General features: G+C 39.2%; 1 protein-coding gene across 3 annotated transcripts in view; it reads right to left on the bottom strand.

The window, feature by feature from the left end:
* GFRA1 (GDNF family receptor alpha 1) overlaps positions 1-25,023 on the bottom strand; it is a 208,013-nt gene that overhangs the window by 36,073 nt on the left and 146,917 nt on the right. For all 3 annotated transcript variants that reach the window (XM_084635449.1, XM_084635450.1, XM_084635448.1), the window contains 3 exons: positions 14,750-14,859; positions 6,145-6,279; positions 2,064-2,242 (listed from right to left, as the gene is read on the bottom strand). In XM_084635449.1, the coding sequence (XP_084491575.1) occupies positions 2,064-2,242; positions 6,145-6,279; positions 14,750-14,859 (424 nt within the window). The remainder of the gene's footprint in view (positions 1-2,063; positions 2,243-6,144; positions 6,280-14,749; positions 14,860-25,023) is intronic.

Genomic DNA, 25,023 nt, shown 5'->3' with positions numbered 1-25,023 from the left:
GTTCAGATAACTTCAGGTACTTCTGAAAACGGATATAGCTACATTCCTAAACACTAGCAGGTCAGTTCTGTGAGGTTGACTCTTCTCCACAGAGACATTTACGCCTATGTCACTCCTGACCTACTGTATCAGTGGTACTTGTGAAGTGAAGATATTGCCCCAAACAGTGCTGATTGACTGAGATGATAATGTGACTTTTAAAATGCTAGAGGACTGGGGCAGGGAGGGAGGGAAGACAGTGGAGGCTAATTCAGTTACTTGGAAAAACGGCTTGATTTTCAAACGTGTTGAACATTCAGAACTCCAACTGAAATCAATGGGATTTAAGATAGTCTGCCATTTCCAATCCAATATTTATTATGTGTACTTTGGTAGCACCGAGAGGCCCTGATCTGCTAGGGGCAGTACAAACAGGGAATATAGACATGATCCCTGCTCTAAGGAAGAAATACTCAGTTCATCAATGCAACTTATTAAATATAACATGAAGTGAATTAATGTTTTCTCCATGATTTTTTTGTTTTTAAACACAAGAATTCAGAGGTCCATTTTTTAATAGTTGTGTTTCTTTTTTAACATGAATATTTTTTTCAAATCAAGTCACTAATGCCTATGTAAATACATCCCTTGTTAATTAGCAATTACTTACAAAACTTGACTAATAATGAAAATAGATATGCAAAATCACAGTAAAAAGAAAAGAAGAGAAAGCAGTTATCACCGTCATTAACCCCAATATATCTTCCAAGTAAATGACACCTGTGCAATGTATTAGGTTTATATGAAATTTGCCCACTTGACATGCCAAATAAAGGGAGAAACTAAAAGGAATTGGTGATGGGGAAATGATTAGGAAAAATGAGGAAGCAGAATAAAGGCTGGAAAAATCTTGAGATATACAAATTGTCCCTGGAAATAAATGTGGACACTGATATTTTCTGACAGTAAGAATACAACAATCAAATATTTTATAAGTAAGAAAAATGTAAAAGCTATCTCACAGGGAAAGAATGACTTTCAGATCTTGGCTGGTTTAGACACAACAAATCCTGCATTTTGGCAAGGGGTTAGACTAGATGATCCTTGCGGTCCCTTCTAACCCTATGATCAATAGTTTGGATGTCCAGTGTAAAACCAAATTCATGTCAGATAGAAACTTTAATAACAAAGCTGAAAGCAGTTAATTTGTGTAATATTGCTATTGTCCCACTATGAAGACAAAACTAAAAGTGGGCCAAGCAGATCTGTCCTTGAGCAAAGTCAGTATCTTTAAACAACCAGAAATCTTTATAATACAGGATTTCTAAAATCCTCTGGCTCAGAGATGTTTTCAGTTTAAATTTTCTTTCACCTCATGTTCTCCCCTGCCAAAATTCTGTGTTTTTTTCCTGCCCAAATTCTGTAATCTTCTGATAACTGCATTTATGGCCTTGGGCAAGTGTTTAGCCTCTTTAAAATTTAGATTCAATGCCACACCATGAATTGACTAACTGAAGCAGGACACTGGGCCCAGTTCAGAGGGGAGTGTGTAACCTAGATCATTTCCCCCTTTCCCATGTCAGTTATACCAATGTACATGCTTATGTTCACATTCACTTTTTAATCTAAATGAGTCTAAGTTGGTGTAACTAACATGATGAAGGGCCAAGAAGAAGATTCAAGGTACATTAGTTCACACTCAGTGGAACCTTTGAATTTGAATGATTGATTGCATCATCTCTATTTGGTCTATATTGGCTGGGTAGCAGGAATGCCAATTTCATATTCAAAGCTGCGGTTCCACTAAATAACTATGTCCTGTTCCTGGGTTACTGTACCAGTACAACCTATTCTTATTTATGTTTCTTATTTAAAATAAGAGTGTTTAACATATTACAAAATATGGGATAAATAACTTCAACATTAGAACCAACAGAGCAGAATACAGATTAATTCAAGCCTATCTGGGTATCTGCATATGCAGCAGGCAGGGGTGACAGATTCTATATCGATAACAATTTCCTTCTTTCCATTTTGCACATTTATATTGCTGTCTCGATGTAGCACTTACGAAACAATCTTACCTGCAGATTTGCACATGCTGGTAAATCATTGTGGGTGGATATTTCATTGTTGGTGCTCTCTGAACCCATGTTTTTAAATCTGGAAGCTGTTGTAGTTGTCGCTGTGGTGGTTTGTACTGGTAGGATTGGCTGCCACACAGTCACATCTGTACCATTGCCGAAGGCTTGAATTGCATTTTCTGTAGAAAACAAGTATAGAGAAAATTCTGCATATAAACCAATGCCACAAACAGCAGAATTGGCATTAAAAATAACCTGATGCCATAGAACAGAAATAACTCCAAAAATGCTCTCCCATGCAAAATCTTGTCCTTGTTTGTTCAAACTCACGTATTTATATTGAAAAGCTAGTTTCAATTTATTTTGAATACATGTCAGAAATGTGAATTTTGGGGCCATAGGTTTATCTACTGCTAAATTCTCCCTGAAATATTTTCAGCCATTCTTTATGGAAGCTCAAAACCCTAAATCTTCTGTGAGCAAATTAGCATTCAAAAGCTTCAAAAAACTTAACTGGTGAGACTTAAAGTACAATATGTATGTTGTGTCCTAATTCTGATAAATTATGTTATGCAACAAGCCAAACATAAATAGCAACCAATATATTGACTTATTTCCACAGCTTGCTTTTAAAACCAATGTTCCCATAAACAAGGGACTGTTTAACTAAGATGACCAGTTTCCAAACAAAATCTACAAAACAAAGTGAGAGAAGTGTGTTTAAACTAAAAGTTTAGAATATAAAGGTTAGAAAGTTTATCAATTTCATGGGATTAAAGAGTGTGTTTATGGCAAGGGTAAATTGGTTGTGTGTGGGTTTTTTTTATACAAATGAATAGAAAAACAGTTTTTAATCAGGTCCTTGGGGATTCAGCATGGATTTAGGGATTTCTTATTCCACCTCACTGTATAAGAAACCAAACAATTTCACATGGGACTTGAATGGGGAAGTTATTAACAATACTCTTCACTGGCATCCATCTCACTATAAAATAATTTACATTTAGCCCTCATCTTAGAAAGATGCAGTTTATTCTAGAATCTGATCTTAGCGTTCCACCAAACAGAGACTGATTCATAAAAAAGGCATTACAATTGGTTGGATTGATGGGGGGCAAAGTGAGAATAGTACAAAAGGATTTTCCTGTCCAGTATTCTCTCTTAAACAAGGTAAGCTGCAGTATTTTTCACACAGTAAATGTCATAGGAGACCAGACAATTACCTAAAGTAAGTAGTGCGCCAGCTTCTTGTTTTCAGTGCTGTAGGAGAAGCTACAGGAGAATATGGAGGCACCCTCTAGTTTTTAAAATAAAATTACTCTTATAATTTAAAATAAAATTATAATTCTTATAATTACTCTTATAACTCTCTCTTTTCTTTTTTCCTCCTTCTGTGTATCTATGTTTTTGTAACAATGTGCATGAATTTTATAACTATAACATAGCAGACGAACATAATAAGAGTAAGATGCCACGGCAAACGCTTAACTGCTCTAGTAGTTGGCTGACTGTTTCAATCATCTGTATTAACTCACTTTTGCTCTGTCTTTTCCCCTTGCTTACCAGTTCTTCCCCTCTACTCCACTATCTGGTATGTATGCCCAAACCCTCCAAAACACTTATAGCGCTGGATAACCTGAGTCCCATTCAACCCAGTGCAATTATCCAGTGCACAAGTGTATGCAGGATCAAGGTCATAGTATGCAGAATAAGCAACACTGTGTGTATTAGAAGAACATTTAAAATATTAATAAAAATAAAGTTTAATAAAGGACTTTAGGATTTGAAATGGGCCAACCTCTTTTTAAAGGTGCCACAGTTGGGAGTTATAACAGAATTAAAGGAATACTGGTTGGGATTTCAAAATGTACTATCATTTAGGCCTTAGAAATGTGGGATTCTGGCTTTTTAAAGGCTGGCCATTTTCAGGTAAGGCCCAGATTCTGCAAACACACATGCACTTTACTTTACACATGTGAGTATTTCTTTTTACTTCAGCAGGACTACTCACATTCATACAGTTATGCATGTGGTGTTTGAAGGACCAGGACCTATAATTCTTCATTTTCCAACAGCAGAATACATGTAAATAATACTATACTTAAAAATTAAAACTGATTTCTTTAGTCTCTGTTCTGAAACAAATGCTTTTTTCTCCCATGTTGAAAGGCCATTTATGAAAAGACACGAGAACACTTTTTCTCCCTCTGTGAAATGCTACTAAACCAGGAACACCTTTAATTTAAATTTTTTTCACAAAGAAGAGGTTTCCCTGTGAGGGTAAGTATAATTTTTCTCATAGTGACCTCTAATGTCACTGCTTTATTGTCATTAAACTTTTTATTCCAGCAGGGACAAAGGGATTGGTGTACACTTAAAGTCTAAAAGGAACTTGTAAAATGATAGTAATGACTAATGAACACACTTACAAATTAGCAAAATATGAAATGTTATAAAATATGAAATGTTATATGTGTGAGAGGCAGCTTGGAGAAAGTATGGATGCTATACAGTTCCCCTGTCTCGTTTAGAATCCCACTTGGAATTGATTGCTTAACCAATGATCTACATTAACCTTTCCTGACTAGCAATCCTTCCAAGGCTTTTAACAAATAGGGCTCAACCCTGTCATCGTTCTGCACACAGAACTGATGCTTAATGGAAGTATTTCATGTTGAGAGACTGTTGGGTAGAGGCAAAAGATAAAAATGGTCTTAGGGCAGTCAACACCTTTGATGGTGTGTAGAGTACTAACACTACATGCCCAGCTAGAATAGGTATAAATAAATAAATGCTCTAATAAATTGGTTAGTCTCTAAGGTGCCACAAGTCCTCCTTTTCTTTTTGCGAATACAGACTAACACGGCTGTTACTCTGAAACCTATAAATAACAGTGTATGCAATGAGGCACTGCTTAAGTGAGTAGCGTAGAGTACCCAGTGAATAGAGCAGAGTGCCCTATACATCTGAACACAAGGGTATACATCTTACACAGCTCTCCATATGTTCAAGCAGAGCCTCACTCATCCACGCTGCTATTTTTAGCACTGTAGTGTCCTGCTGCCTTCCCATCTCCAGAGCCTTTTCCCACTGCACTGAAAGAAGCAAGCAGTGGTGAAAGGCTCTGACGGGTGTAATACAGGTGGGGAAAGGCTCTGGCAGTGGGGAGCTTTTCACTGAGGCATGTAGCTACACATACCCTACAAACCACTGCAAGATTCTTAGAGACAAGGTCTTAGAGAAGTACAAGGTCTCTGATAGCCCAGTGATGGAATTTCACTATCACTCCCCTATCCCCAACTAGAGAATGCCCTACTTCAGACCCACTGCTAATATAACTTTCTGTTTTTTTTTTAAAAGAGGTGACCAAGTTTGTGTGCTGTATGACTCCCCTGACTACCTTAAATATTGTATTGCCCTACATCAGCAATAAACCGTTTCTCTGAAATTCTGGTGTGCGCTCCCTATCATTGAGTTATAAGTGTGCTGGCAAAATGAAGTTTGGAAAGGAAGTCTACCAAAACTGACTTCTCAGAGGCCCTCAACTGGAAGTAAGTTGGGCTATTAAAACCATAATGTAACAATCTCAATTAAATTGCTGTATCAGGATCTCATTGTGAAAAAAATCATTTGAGAGAAGTTTGTGACCAAATTTCAAGTATCTGAGAGAGTACTGATAATAAAATCCCAATTCATGTATATCTGTATAAAACCCTTTTAGCCTATTTCTCACATTATACACAAGCCATTTAGATCTTGCAATTTTCTGGTAGAGACCTTCCTTGATGGCCACCCAAAATATAATCTGTTGGTAGATGAATTTTTCCACATTATGTAACACTATTATTTGGAATTATCTCCCACAATTTCTCATGTTTACAAGCTTGAACATCAGGTAGATTTGCTCAGCTACCTTTAGTTCTAGTTTCTAAACCTACTACATATCCAATCTATCAAAATGCATAGAAGTGGCCTTGAAGTATCACAATGTACTTAAAAACTAGGTGAAACAACCCCATACAGCACATGTTGCAACATGAATAAATGTATGTTTGAAGACATTTTATAATATTGTACTCACTAAGGCATGTATTGTCCTGGAAGAAATTCAGAAATTTCAAGCATTCTTCTATGTCGTTACCGCTGTTGCTGCAGTCACACCATGGGGCAACACTGAGACTGTTGGAGTCTATGTAGTTTGGTGTCATAACTGTGCCTATTAACAAAGAGCAACACACTGTACCATCAGTAATCTTTGTAATGTCCTACCCTTATATATATTACCCAAAGAAGTGACAAACATCATCTAGTGGAAGACAGAAACAGGGATGGATTAATATTAACACTAACACATAAACACTATAGGCCTGGTGCACAAGACCCTAGCTCTCAGAATCATGTGTGGAGTGCAGAATCTCAGCTTTCATTTTTATTTTATTTTTAAAAAAAGATTCTAGCTGGTATGGTTGTGAAGAAATGTGTGAAAACTTGACTGTAGTGTAATTGATGCTGAGATGTCCACATGAGTTTGCAGACAGTCTGAAACAATAACTATGAGAGATCTGAACTTCCTCATACATCTCAATGGGGTGCTAACACCAAGACTCCACTGTTCTGAAAGGTTCTGCCCACAGTGTGGTAGGAGAGGAACACAGAAACAATATAATTAATCTTCATAACTAGCTAGAATTTATTTCCTGCAGCTTTCAATTTACTAATAACTCTGCTTTTAGTGTCAATGCCATTAGTGACTTGGATACTGTAGTGGGGTGTATGTTTATAAAAATCTGAGGATGATACCAAACTGGCCAAGGTAGCTAGTACTTTGGAGGACAGGATCAGAATTCACAATGACATTGACAAATTGGAAAATTGGTCTGAAATCAACAAGAGGAAATCTAATAAAAAGACAATTGCAAAGTACTATACTTAGGAAGGATAAATCAAATGGACAACTATTAAATGGGGAATCACTGGCTAAATGGTAGTACTCCTGAAAAAGAGCTGGATTATAGTGGATCACAAATTGAACACGAGTCAACAGTGTGATGGAGTTGCAAAACAGGCTAATATAATTCTGGGGTGTAGTAATAGGAGTGTTGCATATACAACACGAGAGCTAACTGTCCCACTCTACTCAGCACTGGTGAGGCCTCAGCTGGAGTACTGTGTCCAGATCCTGGTGTCATATTCTAAGAAAGATGTGCACAAGTATTAGAGAGTCCAGGGGAGAGAATAAAAAATGATGAAAGGTTTAGAAAATCTGACCTATGAGGAAAGATAAAACTGTGCATGTTTAGTGTTGAAAAAAGAAAGACTGAGCAGGGAACCTAATAACAGTCTGACATGTTATTGACATAAGCTGGGACCGTATAGATCATTGTTGCAACCAAAGTCATGTAGTGGCACCAAATCTTGTATAAAGGGGGTCAAATGAGGTGTCTAAGACAAGGTTATGGTTTGCTGATTATGATTATGTTGTCTATATGTGTGTATCATTTTTGTAGTTAAAGTTATGAATATTGGCTCTGTACTGTCTGTATTTCAAACTTGTGCTATGCTTCTGGGGAACACTCCAGACAAGTTGGTGTCAGCTCTGCCCAGCCTGCTTGATGGCCCATTAAGGACCATCAGCTATACAACTGACCCATTGAGAGAAGGCAGACACGCCTTGCGACTCAGCAGGTATGCAGGGACATGCCAATGGACAGAACTCTGAGATTTTTCCATGCCATGTGATGGACAGCTTGTCTTTGGAACAAAGAAAGAAAGACCACATGGCTAAAGAATATAAAAAAACTGCTGCAGCTCCTCCATCTGGTCTTAAGTCCTGCTTCTTACCTCTGGAGGAATTTTGCTACACTGAAGCTTTGAACGAAGGACTGTTGACCCATCCCAGCTGTGGATATACTCTAGAGACTTGATTTGAACCTGCAGTTTATTCTGTCAGTGCTGCAAGCCTGAACCAAGAACTTTGCCAGCACTGTATGTAATTGATTCCATTTAACCAATTCTTGCTCTCATATATATCTTTTTCATTTTATGAATAAACCTTTAGATTTTAGATTCTAAAGGATTGGCAACAGCATGATTTGTGGGTAAGATCTGATTTGTATATTGACCTGGGTCTGGGGCTTGGTCCTTTGGGATTGAGAGAGCCTTTTTTCTTTTACTGGGGTATTGGTTTTCATGACCATTTGTCCCCATAACGAGTGGCACTGGTGATGATACTGGGAAACTGGAGTGTCTAAGGGAATTGTTTGTGTGACTTGTGGTTAGCCAGTAGGGTAGAACCAAAGTCTTCTCTGTTTGACTGGTTTGGTTTGCCTTGGTGTGCATAGAAACCCCAGCCTTGGCCTGTAACTGCCCTGCTTGAAGCAATTTGTCCTGAATTGGCACTCTCAGTTGGGTCCCAACAGAACCAGCATCGTTACACAGTCCTAAAATATGTTAAGGGCTATTATAAAGGCCAGTGATCAATTGTTCTCCAGGTCCACTGAAGATAGGACAAGAAGTTATTAATAACTCTGCAGCAAGGCAGATTTAGGTTAGTTATTAGGAAAACCTTTCTAACCATAAGAATAGTTAAGCACTGGACTAGGCTTCCAAAGGAGATTGCTGAATCCCCATAATTGGAGGTTTTTAGGAACAAGTTGGACAAAACACCTGTCAGGGATGGTCTAGCTATATTTGGTCCTGCCTCAGGGCAAGGGGCTGGACCAAATGACCTCTTGAGCAGCCCTAAATGTCTATGTTTTTATGACTGCATTTCTTAAACATTGCCAACAACCTATGATCATGTATCTGTGCTTCCATTTTAATTTTTTTTTTGCACAAATTATTGGATAAGTATTCTAATATTTACATTTCAGGCTCAGGTAAAGCAACAACTAAACCAAAATAAAGAATGCATTACATGTCCTAAAGGAAACACTGAAAATGCCCTCCATTGATCTAGATTATGCAGCCCTTATTCATTTTGGTGAGCACTTAGTTAAATGAGTAGACTCATTGAAGTCATTCCCAGTCTAAGTAAGCGTTCACAAACTTGAGTAAGGGTTGACCAATCATCCCCTTAATTATTTTAAATGGCTCATTCTTCAAGTATTTTTAAAAGTTTATATTCCCCTTCTGCTTTTAGTGAACTTGGTGTAAATCTGAAATAACTCCATTGATTCCAACCCCAAAAGTCAACAGAATTACTTTAGAATTGCACTAATGAGGGCAGCTGTTGGCTGAATAAGTTTTTCAGCACCTACATTCCACACCCAGTAGCCTGGAGATTTAGGGCAAACTTCTCTCTGCTCCCAACTAGAGCAAATGTATTGTCAGTGGTAGCCGGGCATGTGGAATGGATGAAGATACATATTAGAGACCCACAGTGCAGACTGAAAGAGCCAACTTGGTCCATAGAGCCTAGAATTTATAATCCTCAAAAAAAAGGGGGGGCTGCCAAATACCACATCAATGTGTGCAGCACTATGTGAGTGCCTTTCAGTCACTCAGACATTGACAGGAATATTTAAATTGTTTCACAAATGAAATGGAAGACAAAGAAAAACAAACATTATAAGCGGTCTTAAAGAAATCCTGAAAGTTATGCAGAACTGAAGTTAGCTGCAAATGATAAGACTCACCCCCCCACACCTTCTTTTTGAAGTTGAATGCAATCACTTTATCTACTCTCAATTTGTAACTAAAAGTTGTAGTGATAATTACCCAATGTCTACATAAAATCAGCATATGTGTAAGAAGAACAAATTTTTTATGAAATGAAGGTGGGGAATAGAGCAAAATCAGCAAATATCACTTGCACTATTTATGAAAATGTAACAGTAGATAAATAAGAATAGGAATGTTATTAAATTAAAATAAAGCAATGAAAAATATCTACCCATTATTTCTTTGATGATTTCAGCCCACTGTTTCAAATATGTGATATTTATGATCCGGAAAGAAGAAAGTAATGTAGAGAGAATATGAAAAACCAGAGTTTTTTAATGGAAAGAAAATAGACGAGTATCTGAAAAACTGATGATAAAAATACTTGATAAAGAAATAGAAACAATAGGGTATGAAGGAAGTTGGAAGGGCCACTAAGGTAAGACTTTCAAGAAGAAGAGGTAATAAGGCCATAAAAGTGGGTGTAAAGAGCAGGTGAAAGTGTAAAATGTGACAAGCTATGATCAGAGTCAGTGACTATAGGAAAAACAGGATGAGGAAGGTATACATACAGCATATACACTGTATATACTGGAAAAAACAGAGTGGCTGAAAAAGCAGCTAGCAGAAAATAAGTCTGTCATTCAAACCTGAGGGCAGATGTGAACCCAAGTAGATTATATGTTTGGTTTCCTGGGGTGGATTCCTTTATCCCCCGTGTGTGTGGAATTTTTTCTTTGTTGTAAGATGGCCTCTTGAAAATTCTGCTAAGGACATTAAGCAAGCAGGGTAATCATGGCAGTTGGGAGTAAAATAGGTCATAATAGCTCTGTTGTGGTCACTATGTCCAATTGTTGTATCATGTTATTTGGAGCAGGCATCAAAGTCATGCATTAGGCAGAGGCAAAACTGGCCTGAACCTCAGCATATCTTCCAGCTCGAATCAGAATATCTTTTAAGAATGAAAAAAAGTTTAACTAAGTTCCTCCAACCAAGGTGTGACCCTGAACATGTGAAATTTGACTACAGGAATTGGCCCAGGCTTAACAGAGATTGTTAAAATTGCTAAGCACGTATGCTTTACAACAGGACTGTCAGCAAGGTAGAAGGAAGAGAAGCTCAGCAAGAATGCAGAATGACAGGAGTCATTGGGCCCAGGCCAAAAGATCAGCTAATTGTAACAAGATCCAGAATTACGTGCTTGTGACTTCAGGCTCTCCTGTATACACACACTACTGCAACAATATCTGCACAAAATATGCCTTGTGAGGGATCATATGAAAGCTAACAACATGCTGGTTATTAATATCATTGTAAAATGCATGTGTTAACCTTATGTATGAAGTTATAAACTCCCTCTGTAAGATGTTACTAAAACATGTTTAAGACAAGACAGCCTAGGTAAAGGTGATACATAGGTCTGCCTGCCCAAGACAACGGAATATGGGTTTAACCTCGTTTTAAATATTAGCAGTAAACAAAGCTATCCAGCTAAACCAGCTGGGGTTATTTATCCTGTTCCTGAACTTGAGAGACAGAGAATTAACATGGCTCCTGCACTCCAAGGAATCACAGAAGAGTGAATTCCCAAGAGGGCTTCCTGACTTGTACGACAAAGAAATCCCTTTTGGGATATAAGAAACAGAGAGAGACACCCCCACCCCCGCTTTGTCCTTCACCTTAACGAGACAAAGAAACCAAGTGGTTTGATTTCTGTGATGGGTCCTGGCAAACCCCACAAGTGAAAAGCTGGAAAGGAGACTGTGGGTGAGAGAGGCCATCTTGAACAAAACTGTATCTTGATAGATTAAGTTTTTGACTTTTAAATGCATGTTTCCACTTTTATTTGCTTGTAACCATCTCTACACTTAGCTCTTTTACTTGGTATCACTTAATCAATTCTCTTTTGTTAATAAACTTGTTTTACTTTTACTATAAACAAATTCTGTGCTGTGTTTGAGCAGAAGGGTGTATTTACCACAGTAAATGAACAAGCTGTGATGTACTGACTCTTTAACAGAACAGCCATCTTAGTATCTTCTGTGAATATACAGTGATAGGGGCCATACACTGCAGAGAAACATCTCTGAGGAGCTTGGGGGCAGGAATTTACTGATTCTGACCTGCAAGGCTGTCTTGCTCGTGAGGAAGACAGACTGCTGGGGCAGGAACTGATACAAAGTGCAACTGCCAACGAAACTCACTCTTGCTGAGGCAGAGAGCTAGCACAAGTGGCTCATAAGCAGCATGTTACAGTGGTGTAGTTGGCAGGATTTACACACAGTTTATTGGGTAACTGAGATTCACACTTCTAGCACTGATAAACTGGTTTTAAATTATTCATACGTAAGACAGTTAGGACCATGGTGAGAGAGGTAACGGAGTGGCTCTTAGCTCTAGGTATCCCTAGCAATATGTTACAGTGTTTGATCCTGCAATCCTCGTTCACTAACACAAAATCCTATGGAATTTCAGGGAGACATAAGGAAATTAAAAGGACAGGATGTGGAAAACAAATAAGGAAAAATGCTTCAGAAAATGTATGGAAAATCTTATATTGAATTCAATAGAGTTACACTTGTATGAAATCAGTGTGGGAGCAGAGACGGGACCAGTGTGCTTAACTTAGGAATGACCAATATGTTGGGTTTCACATCTTTCTATCTCCAACCTTTTTTTACACCAAACAATCATGTCTTTTTTCTTTACAGGTTATCACTTTTTTTAAAAAAAACAAAACCCTGTATTTATTGATTTTCATTAGCTCCCACACAAAACCAAAAATCCCTTCCTCTAAAATATACTTTCAGACTGTGTATATCATACCAATACAATCCAAAACCACCACTCCATGCAACCTGTTTTCCATTTAACTGGTATAACATCTCACCTACTGCCAATAGACATGACTCTACGCTCATTTACACCAGCTTTCTTCTACTTCTAATTCCACTGACTTCAGTGGAGTTGCCTCTAGTTTTCATCAGTGTACATGAAAGCAGAGGCAGACCCACTGTACATTCCATAGAGAATCTTCATGCTCCTGAAACAAACAGTGCAGAGGTTACAAAACCTTGCTGCCATCTCTTTAGAATTGTATGCAACCTCTTATGAAGTAACTAAATGAAACAGCATTCTATTTTAATGAACAGTATTTTATCTTCACCATGCTAGCTGGAGATGCCTGGTATTTAGATGAACGAACCTGGAATAGCTTGCTACAAAGAGTTAACCAAAATGGGTCTGCTTCCCATATATTTTACAATATCAGTAGGACGACTCTGGCCCTGATTTTGATCTAATCTAGACTGCTGTAAATTTGGAGTTTCTGTACTGAAGCTAATGAATTTACTCCAGATCTACACTGGTCTGACTGAGATCAGAATCAGGATCTTGTTATTCCACAACAAGGAAGGTTTGTTTTAGTACATTCCTTTGTTTATCTGAACTACAGCTGAGAAGTGTAAACTGCTATAACACTGGTCAGTTCCGATCTTCATGCACGTGTCTGGGGGCTGTTAGGAGAGAAGAAGAATGTTTATTTTCCCCTTCAGAAGTTAGATCTCCTTTTGATTTCACTTCCTTAGGGACCCATTCCACATCCCTGGTGTCAGAAAGTGTTTATGCAGTGTTATACTATTCGTGCAATATCATTGCCTACAGGAACACAAAAGCACCTCTCTATATGAACTGGGTCATCCTTAAGGTTAAATTGCAAAATGGATCCAATAAAATCCTCTACAAAAGTCACTAGGCCCAGTAACAATTTGCCAACAGCTCTTATCCAGAGTTATCCATTAGTACAAGAATTACTCCTTGCCAGCAGCTACACCCTTAATTTCATTGACTGGATCTGATTTCTTCACTACTCAGTTCTTTGTTCTCGAATCAAATGAAGTTTTATCAGTCACTGCTCCCATGGCTTGCTTTCTGTATATTATTTTTTCTGATAAATCTTGGACTGCAGTCTTTAAAACTACCGTGCCTTTTCTTAGTAGTCACCAGGTATAATTTACCTTATTCATTTTAAGGACTTGCTTTTAATTTAATTTTCCAGCAAGATCAGACCATTCTGTACATGTTTTTGTTCTGGACGGTATTTCAGAAGACATTCATTTAACAGCAGGATCTGCTTCAGGGGTTCGGCTGGGGCCTTCACTCCTAACAAAAGGGGCTATGAATGCATCATGGCAGGTGCAGGCTGTGAGCTTGAAAAAAATCCCTTACCTAGTGACCATTTTTGTAATTTGTTTGTTTTACAGTCTTAACACTCCCCTTTTTCTTTATTGTCCAGCCATGACATGTCTGTGAAAAGTTCCCTTCCCCGAGATGAGTTCTCCCAATCAGGAATCAATCAGCATGGGTGGGATATGAAATTTGACTTGCATATAAGCGTCCCCAGGTTGAGAGTCAGGCAGGTAGCAGTGAGCAAAATGAATTATTGGAGAAGGAGAGGATTTCAGGAGATAAGTTCACCTCCACGGAGAGGCATCTCAGAAAACAGTTTGAAGGGCCATAGGAAGATCGTGAAAACTACAGCTGATGGAAGTGAAATGAGACTGATCTGGTCTATTGCTGCCTCATTTTTCAATTCATGGTAAGCGTTCCCTAAATATGTCAATACCATCTGATTTTCTAATAACAGCAAACACTGGCAAGTTTTAGTGTCACCTACTCTTTTTACTCTATTCACTTTTTTACTCAATGGGCCTGTCCAATATTGACCACTTTGTTTTCGAGCTTTACTTCTACTTGCTTCCATACCAATTTTCTTCACAGTCAAGCACATTTCTTTCCCTCATCCTCTGCCCTTCTTTTGCTTGCTACTATACAGCTTAATTTACTCCAGAAGAATCTTAGAGTCAAAACAAAGGGCTGCTGATTTAATTGGGGGATTCTGCCTACAATATCATGGTGTAATATTTAACTTTATTTTTTGTTTTCAGCAGGCCTTCAAGATGTCATTCTTTTGTTCCATTTGCAAGCAACACTCAGAGATCACCCACTCCACGCAAAGCTCTTACCAATAAGCCCCGAGTAAGCGAGGAGGCAGTCAGCATAGTTTTCCTTCAGACAGCTACTAATAGACCGTGACTCAGGCTGGCAGTTTGTGAAAAAATCTGCAAGGCGAGATCTGCAACATGGTAAGAAAAAAAATGCATATCTTTAAAAATCAAGCCTCCAGGCAGCCTTACCTTTTGCACTTTTCTTTTTTTGTCAATATTTCATCTTCTTAAATACATACATAGAACACATTTAAACTGGTAAGATTCCCTTTTTAAATATGTCCCTGTCTGCTTTTGGAGTGTAGATCTGAGAAGGGTTAAGGTATGCAGTCAGCGAAGGACACTGCATGCAGAAATATACACTTTATACCAAAATGAGTGCTCTGCATTTCCCACCAAACACAAGCAAACAAGAGAATCCATCATGAAAGGGTTCATGTTTTGTGATTCCGAACTCTGATTAGAGAGCAGGAGTATGACATCTGGAAGAAAATCTTGTATTAAGAGAACACAGTATCTGCTAGAACAAGTGGTTCATTGATTATGTATGGAGTAACAGTACTGGAGAAAACATTTTGCCCTTGTAAAATGTGCACTTAGCAGAAGTCTACTGGATTGAGCTGAGGGCTTAGAGTAAGGAAACCTGAGTTCTGTTCATAGACCTGCTACTGAACTACCATGAGACCCTCACTTTGCCACTCTGGGAGGGGAAGGATAGTCCACTGGGAGTTTCTTTGGTTATTACATATAAGGATATTTTTATAAATTATGTTTCAGGATATAGACTAAACTCTTGTGGGTAAGGAAAGCATACTGAGTCCATGTGGCACAAAATCTTTACAATGTGGGCAGGGAACAAAGATTGTTCCACGAGTAGTATCTGGGTGTTAAAATACCTCCACAGATTTAAATGTCATTATTTATGTAAGTAGGCAAAACCCCCAAACAAAGGCTTTTTTTGAGCTGCAGGAGCACAGATTAGAGTCTTGAAAAACATTGGCAGGTGCCACAATGTTTAGAATAGTCCAGTTTTCCCTTGGACTACAAGGTGCATGGCTCCACAACTCACTTAACATGCTCTGTCATTGCCAAATGTTTTTAAGCTCCCATAACTAACCCCCTGGATGTAGCGACACTGGTCATTTACTGTACAGCCTGTTTAAAGAATTTATTTATTGTAGTAAACCGTTGAGGAGGCTCAGAAGTGCTCAACTGATCCCTAGTGCATACAGCTTGAATTCATGTTAATTTCTGGAGAATATTTGTGGTCATGAAAGTTAACAATCTAGAAGCATCGCACGTCTAAGTTTTCAAAGGCCAATTATAGTTCAGACAGCTGTGGTTCGAGCACCACTGCACTAGATTGCCAATAAATGTTCTCCCTGACCTGCAGGATCTTTCTGTCTCTCTCTAGAGACAAAAGTAATTGAGTTTCCATGCTGCCTTAGTTCTTAAACGCTCTTGAACAGACAACTAATTGTACCAAATACTGATGTGGATTACTTTCCAATGGAAACTAAGCTTAAGCCACCAAACTCGTTTTACTTATGATCTTAGCTTTGACACATATTTAGTCTCTAAATTTACGGATTATTTAAACCTGAGTCTACGGAGGAAAGAAAAGTCCTGTGACGTGTGAAATTAAAACCGAAGCCCAGATCCTCAACTGGGGAAAATTATTGTAACTCCATTCATTTCAGTTGATCAATGCTGATTTACACTAATTGAGGATCTGGCCCAAAATGTTCTCATCACTGTAAGACAGCTGACAGTATGGTCACCAGCTAGCCCAAACCAGTGATACAGCTCTTTAAATAAACTGAGATACAAAAATAACCTAGTCAATGACAACCAAAGCCCTGCCTAAAGCATAGTACATCATATTAAAACTCCTTTAGTAGAGATAACAACCCTTTTGGAAATGTTAATAATAAGCAATGGGTTAATACAAAAGATGTTTGACAACAGGTACTCTGAATATTATGTTAATTTCATATTCCTTCAGTATGGCAGTTCTAACCAGTTTTTGAGTAGGGACACTATTTGGTTAAGTGTCTTGCTAATTCTCTAGTATCTAGCTGAGAATTTTGATAATTTGGATAGTGAGTGACATTTGTAATATGAGTGTTTGTGTTTTAGTGTACATGACTATATTCATGCAGGATGTGTGTGTATATATGTATAGTGTATATAGGCAGTCACATGTATAATGTAAAATATATAACACAACTACATTCAAAACAATGAATTAATTTGCAGCGTCCAAATCACAAATCCTCCATGCGCATGCCTGTATTAATGATTTTTTCCTCTCCTTTGGCGTAAAAAAGGAATTGAGCACGCCACCAAAAAAATCACCTTCCAAGGAAGGAAAATAATCTCTCCTTTTTGTGGGGGAAAAAAATAAATTAAATGGTCCTATTGTAGCCATATGAAATCTCCTCAAAGTAAACTGCAGATCTTCAGAAAAGTGTACCTTAAATATTGTGCGTATTACTAACCAAATAAAATAAGAATGATCCTATTGATAAATCCTATACAAATCTGCTCAAAACAGTCTTTTGAAGGAAAAAATTCCCCCAAACGTGGTACTAGTAATAGCACTAGTAAAAATATTTGGAGCAGCCAAAAATATAGAAAGAACACAAGTTCAATTTTTCCTTTATGATCTTGATCTTTCAAATATTCTGAGGGATAAATGAATAAGCTTTGAAATATTGTTCAAAAAAAAGACCCCAAGGATTTTTTAAAATTAGTCTTGTACATAAAAACAAATTCTTCACATGGACTCACCTCATATTAGCATGCCCTGTTGCTTTAAGCAATATTAATTACACCTTTATACATTTCTTTTTGGAGTATTTTTAAAAAGCTCTTTGATGTTTTGAAATTATCTGAGGCAATTGCCACTTCACCCCTTTTTAAGGCTGGTTAATTGAACTATGGCATTGTTTGCACAGCTGTGGATATGTATGCCATTTATAAAATGAATACTGTACATTTAAAAGCAGTAAGGTTTTCGCTGTATTCAGTGAGTTATGTAAAACTTCTCTGCGTATTTCATTTTTTGGAGGCAAACCTCGGCCTACACGTGAATAGAGCACTGATGAAAAAAGGTCCAAGGCACTTGAAATTTGTGGGTTAGAAATACACTTATGGAAATGAACCATTTGAAAAGTTCTTAAAACTGTTGATGTGACTACTTAAAATATTCAAAAGCTGTCACAGTTGATCATCTGAAGCAATACTCTCTGTAATAAAGCAGGGACAGTCATGAGTGGCAGTAAGAAAAAGTATGGCAATGCATACTGGTGATCAAAGGGACAGCTATTGTCTAGCAGTTTTTAAACTCAGGGAAAAACTCCCAGTGACTTCACTGAGCCCAGGATGTCACCCAAAGGGTTTGGAGAAATGATATAGGAAAAAAATAACAGAAGGAATAAACCTGAGGTGAAATTGTGCCCCAGTGAAGTTAATGAGAGCTTTTCCATTGACTTAAATGGGACCAGAGTTTCATCCCCAAAAGGAGAGAGATTTGGAGAAGGGACCATGAAGTCTCATGGAAGTAGGAACTAAAGAAACGCAAGGCACTAGCTGTTGCTCAAAGAGATGCATGGAGAGGTTGTGAAGAAAAAGGGAGGGTCTTCATGACCAAAATGGACTGTTGAAGGCTCTAACCTTGAGTGTATATTATATATGTTTAGATATGTTTCACACATCCACTTAGAAGATAGTAATGTTTTCTCAGTTTTCCCCTTTAATGTATTATATGGATGAGGAATAAACCTTTTCAATTATCCATTAACTAACATGGTTTTCTATACTTTTTTGTGGGGGAGGGACATCCTAAAGGAGACCTTTATCCGATTATTTGTGTTTTGACGAAATCAAACATCTGAATAGGAGGAACTGACCAGAACAGGATACTATTAAGTCTCCAAAGGACTTAATTACTAATTATTATTCAGCATTTAGTAAATGTCCATCATGGTGCTTGGTGCTGCATAGTAAAAGAGAGTGAGGAACACTTCCTGGCACTGGAAATTTATCACTTTAGTTTTAATTCTAGTGAATTATTTTCACCCAGCATAGGAAAATTCTTTATTGCAGCTGATGTATTTCTACTACAGTAGCTCCTAGAGATCCTAACCCAGACTATAGTCTAATTATGCTAGGCACCGTACATACACAAAGCAAGAGACTGCCCTTCCTCCACAAAGAATTTACTTTTGAAGTAAACAAAACAAAGACTGGGGAAAGGAAGTACTGTCTCATTGTACAGATGCGGAACTGAGAAATTCACTGCCTTGCCTAAAGCCATACACAGTGTCTGTTGCAGAGCAGAGAATTAAACACAGAGCTCCTGAGTCCTAGTCCAACTTCCAAACTACAAAACCTTCCTCTCTCATACTTTAACGCTTACATCTTTAAATGACAACATGAGGCTGTCATAAATATAAAGGGAAGGGTAAACCCCTTTGAAATCCCTCCTGGCCAGGGGAAAGCTCCTCTCACCTGTAAAGGGTTAAGAAGCTAAAGGTAACCTCGCTGGCACCTGACCAAAATGACCAATGAGGAGACAAGATACTTTCAAAAGCTGGGAGGAGGGAGAGAAACAAAGGGTCTGTGTGTCTGTCTATATTCTGTCTTTGCCGGGGATAGACCAGGAATGGAGTCTTAGAACTTTTAGTAAGTAATCTAGCTAGGTATGTGTTAGATTATGATTTCTTTAAATTGCTGAGAAAAGAACTGTGCTGAATAGAATAACTATTTCTGTCTGTGTATCTTTTTTGTAACTTAAGGTTTTGCCTAGAGGGGTTCTCTATGTTTTGAATCTAATTACCCTGTAAGGGATCTACCATCCTGATTTTACAGGGGGGATTTCTTTATTTCTATTTACTTCTATTTTTATTAAAAGTCTTCTTGTAAGAAAACTGAATGCTTTTTCATTGTTCTCAGATCCAAGGGTTTGGGTCTGTGGTCACCTATGCAAATTGGTGAGGCTTTTTATCCAACATTTCCCAGGAAAGGAGGGGTGCAAGTGTTGGGAGGATTGTTCATTGTTCTTAAGATCCAAGGGTCTGGGTCTGTAGTCACCTAGGCAAATTGGTGAGGCTTTTTACCAAACCTTGTCCAGGAAGTGGGATGCAAGGTTTTGGGAAGTATTTTGGGGGGAAAGACGTGTCCAAACAGCTCTTCCCCAGTAACCAGTATTAGTTTGGTGGTGGTAGCGACCAGTCCAAGGACAAAGGGTGGAGTATTTTGTACCTTGGGGAAGTTTTGACCTAAGCTGGTAAAGATAAGCTTAGGAGGTTTTTCATGCAGGTCCCCACATCTGTACCCTAGAGTTCAGAGTGGGGGAGGAACCTTGACAGAGGCACTATCAGGAGTATGTTCACACATGAAGAAAGCACATAAATTGTACCAACTGTGATGCTGTTTTAAAGGAAATACTGAGACTTTAAAAATTATATGGGATTAAACACGCTACAACCCAGACTCTGGTGGAGAATTAGCAGGTCATATCTCCACGAAGAGAGTAATTTTTTTGGTACCTGCGAGTACAAATGATTAGTGTGTACTTTACTAAACACACATATTCAGTTGCCATTGTCTATTTTCAGTTTCTTCTCTAACTCACTGTATTAAGAAGCTATAGGATATAGGCCCTGTGACAAAGTTCCTCCTCTACCTTGGTGGGTCCTGTGCTTATTGGTGGATTTTGCTCGCCTCAGAGATTCACAGTAGCCCTCAGTTTGGCCACTTTTATGGCTTAAATCTGCCTTTCACTCAGATAACCTTATCACTGGCCAGCATGGGGAAAAGGAAGGAGAACAATCCCCACAGTCTCTGCTGGTCCACCTACTGGGTCAGGGGACAGGCCAGGGACCTTCCCCTCTGGTGGGACCCACAGTCCAAGTCAACTCCTCCTGTATCCAATAGGGAGTTGGGGGGATGGGGAACCCGGGCCCACCCTCTACTCCAGGTTCCAGCCCAGGGCCCTGTGGATCACAGCTGTCTATAGTGTTTTGTGTAACACCTGTGTGACAGATACAACTGCCTGGGCTACTTCCCCATGGCCTCCTCCCAACACCTTCTGTATCCTCACCACAGGACCCTTCCTCCTGATGCCAGATAGCGTTTGTACTCCTCGGTCCTCCTGCAGCGCACGCACGCACGCACGCCCTCTCCCTCTCAGCTCCTTGCACGCACCTCACTAACTGGAGTGAGAGCCTTTTTAAACCAGGTGTCCTGATTAGCCTTAATTAATTCTAGCAGCTTCCCAATTGGCTACAGGTGTCCTAATTAGCCTGCCTGCCTTAATTAGTTCTAGAAAGTTCCTGAGTGTTCTGGAATAGTCCCTGTTATTTTACCCAGGGAAAAGGGACCTGCTTAACCTGGAACTAATGTATCTACCTTCAACCACTCTTTTGTAGCCATCTGGCCTGACCATGTCACAGCCCTGATTCAGGAAAGCATCCCTAATTCAGAAGAACAGTTGAGAACAGACTTAAAATTAAGTTTAAAGCAAAATAAGTCTTAAATGCTTTCCTGAATAAGAACCACAGATACCTTTCATCTGGTCCTTTAAAAATCTGGTCCTAGATGCCTAAAGATGCAGATAGGCACCTAGTGGGATTTTCAAAAGTATGTGGGGTGGGATCCACAAATAGATTTAAACATTGCAAGGCTGAGTTCCCTACTTTGAGGTGCTTTGGAAAAATCACAGGAACAATTGTCTGTGCTAGCCAATGGAAGATACCGACCAGAGGGTAGGTCTCAGAGTTCAGCACCTAAGTCTGGGCTGCAGGGACATGTCTATCTCTTCTTCTGAACCATGAATTGGGGGAAGAGAGGTGTTCAGCTATCTAAATTGGGGGGGGAAGGGGCAAAACAAAATAGCGGAGGAGAAAGACCTCCCTTATAACCTTTAGCATAATAACTTATTGATAGGGTACTCATTCAGGATATGGGTGCCCCCTGGTATAAGTCCCCCTCCTCCTGAGGCAGAGAAGGGATTTGAAACCTCTTAGGTGAGTGCCCTAACCACTGGGCTATAGAGTCATTCTAGCTCTTTCATAGGCCCAATTGATATTTAATTATTTAACTGAAGTGAAAGAACTTCAATAAGAGAGATTGTGGCAGACTTACATCAGACTATTCCATAGCCTAGTGGTTAGGGCACTCACCTAAGAGGTGGATGATCCCTGTTCAAATCCCTTCTCTCCCTCAGGAGGGGAACCTTGAACCACAGGTCTCCCACACCCTGGATGAACAATCTATCTACTAGGCTAAGGGATGCTGTCTTCCCTGCCCAGCTGTTGAGTATGAACTGGAGCGAGGGACCTGACCCAGTAGGCAGCCTCTGAGTATGGCTACCAAATCGAGCCCCCACATGAGACTTAAGTGGCTGAATACCTACCATCCCTGGTTTGTGAATTGCTCTAGGACTTAGGCACTGAGAGGGAGGCAGCAGTAGGCATGCAGAGAGGCAGAAATATAGACACCTAGAGAACTTTTATTGCAAAATACTTAGGCACCTGCACACACAGGTGGTACCCAAGTGGGACTTTTATGGATTGCAGAGGTACCTAAAAATGGGTCTTTTGTGAACCACACCATAAGTGCCTAAGTCCACTAGTGTCTTCCCTTTTGCAAACTGGGAGTGTACCACTGACCTCCTTTGGACAGAATTTCAAAACTGCGTAAGTGCATGAGACCATACAGGAATCCGTGGTGTATTTGAGTGTACACTACTAAAAACATGATTTATTCACTTGTTATAGCAAGTAGATAATATTTCCCCAAAGTCCATAAGTTTGGTCAGTAAATGAGGTAAAGAGCAATTTCCAGATGTGACAAGCTTAGCAAGGATACTCGATAGATTCCCATTTGGATTTAGCAGAGATATTGCCTATGGATTACATTTCCATTTCTGTCTCAGCTGCAGAAATGTACAGAGTGCACAGACATCTGTCAAGCCAGCCGGGTGACTACACTAATTAGCCAAACCTGCTCTAGTGTCTAGACAACATTTGGCAGACACAACACAGTCACTTTAAGGGATGTGCTGGATTAAAATTCAAACAGAAGAATAGCATACCTCTGATACTGGAAAATTTCAGGCTAAGTACATGAACATGTGTATACAGTGATTTCAGTTACATCAAACTAGAAAAGCCAAGCTGAAATATACCATTCCTCTCTTGTACGAAGCAAATCATAGAATATCAGGGTTGGAAGGGACCTCAGGAGGTCATCTAGTCCAACCCCCTGCTCAAAGCAGGACCAATCCCCAATTTTTGCCCTGGATCCCTAAATGGCCCCCTCAAGGATTGAACTCACAACTGTGGGTTTAGCAGGCCAATGCTCAAACCACTGAGCTATCCCTCATCAAGTGGCCTCTTTTGTGGCACTGTGCAACATCTAGCCACTTAGTTCATTTGATCATTGAGGTGTTTTATTGTCATGGTGAACTCATATGTTACGTTGTATATAATGAATGTGTGAGGAACAGATAAATAAGATAGGACTATGTGAGTATAAGATTAACAAGTATTTAGGAGTGATGAGTGTGAATTAGGTACATAAGTAAAGAATGGGCCGATAGGTGATGTTTCAATATATATGTTGTAATGTATCCATCCAGAAAGTCAAGACCTCAAGACACCTAATTTAACATCACAGAAAGTTCTGTTCTGAACACAGGTTACCCTGGAAACAGGTTGACATAAATGTTAATAAGATGCTAATAAGGAAAAAGGGAACTAAGAGAACAACCTATGAAAATCAGAGCACCCCAAAACTTATGGGGTGTGGAAGTACAGATAAGAAAAAGGAGGGTTGGAATCCTCATGCATATGCATAAGGTGTTAGATGTGGTCAGAACAATGCGATAAATGAGGTCCCCTGATTGGGCTAGAGTGGGAAGACTTCATTGGGAAGGTCCCATCAGGAACCCTCTATTGATGACCACTTGTTGAGAGATCCACCCAACGATGAAATCTTTGGGTATGTGAGTATGGATATGGCATTGGCCAGTGCACAGACTCTCTCTTTGTATGTCTGTAACTTATAACTAAGGATATGATTTTACCACGGGGTCACAGATTCTGTGACTTTAAGAGACCTCTGTGACTCCTTCAGCTTCAGCCGCATGCCCCAGAGTGGCGGGGCCTCACAGCAGTCAGACCTCTGGGGCTTCAGTGCCCCCCACTCCAGTCAGCTAGGTGTACCACATAACCAATTGTTTCAGCATCAACAATATTGAGCACATACACAATTTCAAATGAGAAAAACTGACAATTACTGTTGCAGTTAGGCTCACACAGTGTCTTTGGTTCAATGATGTAATACAATTAATGAAGACATTTGGCCCTTAGTCTACAATTCCTCCTTTATGGTATTTTCCCAGTCTCAGTCCCACTGACTATAAAATTACAGTCTGAATTACATATTGAGAGCCAACCCACCAATTCAGTCTGGGTTAACCGGGTAGCTCTAGCTTCTCTCTGCAGGGCTCGGTTGGTTCTGACTGGTGCTTTACTTGTCAGGGCACAAGGTCATTCTTTGTGTCTCAACAATATAGATATTCACACAAATATCTTACTTAATTCTAAGTAATTCTAATTCTTGTTAGAATAACAAGAGTAAGGCAGCAGCCTTTTAGGCAAGTAGCAAACTTCCCTATCCCCTTAACTATAAGCCTATGCTATATAAAAAAAAAATTACTTATTTTCCTTCTTGGGACTAAGGAGTTTACAGATACCTTAACATGTAACTGCTTCACACCAGTAAGGTCCAATTAACCTGTAAAATTACAGGAAAGTGTATTGAGATCCAACCCACAGATTCATTCTGGGTTACTGCTGGCAGCCTTATCCTCTCCCTACAGGGCTGAGTTGGAGCATCTGATTGGTGCTCAAAATGCCTGCCAGTTTTGCACCCCTAATAGACCTCACTATTGATTGGTCAGGGCTTTCAGCTTCGAATTAAGGCTGTGTGCGCCCGTGCATGAGTTTACAGGAATGATTGCCCTTAAAGATTTCCCAACTAGCTTCAAAACAGCTACTGAACATGGTTAATATCTTCCTGCACTCCCTCTATTCTGCTGAAATAGCAACTACTTACTTACAGTGACTAAAGCCTCTACTGCCACCTTATCAGGGAATGTTTGGTCAACTCAGAGCAAGTAGAAACAGCAGCTGTAATTACAGCAATTAAGTTTTTGACTGAACACCAGAAAAAAGTGGGGGAGGGAGAAAGAAGGAAAGACAGAAAAAGGGGGTTAC

Source organism: Lepidochelys olivacea (genome assembly GCF_965140295.1).
Source record: "Lepidochelys olivacea isolate rLepOli2 genome assembly, chromosome: 7".
Lineage (NCBI taxonomy): Eukaryota > Metazoa > Chordata > Testudines > Cheloniidae > Lepidochelys > Lepidochelys olivacea.
This window is presented reverse-complemented; position numbering and strand designations above follow the sequence as displayed.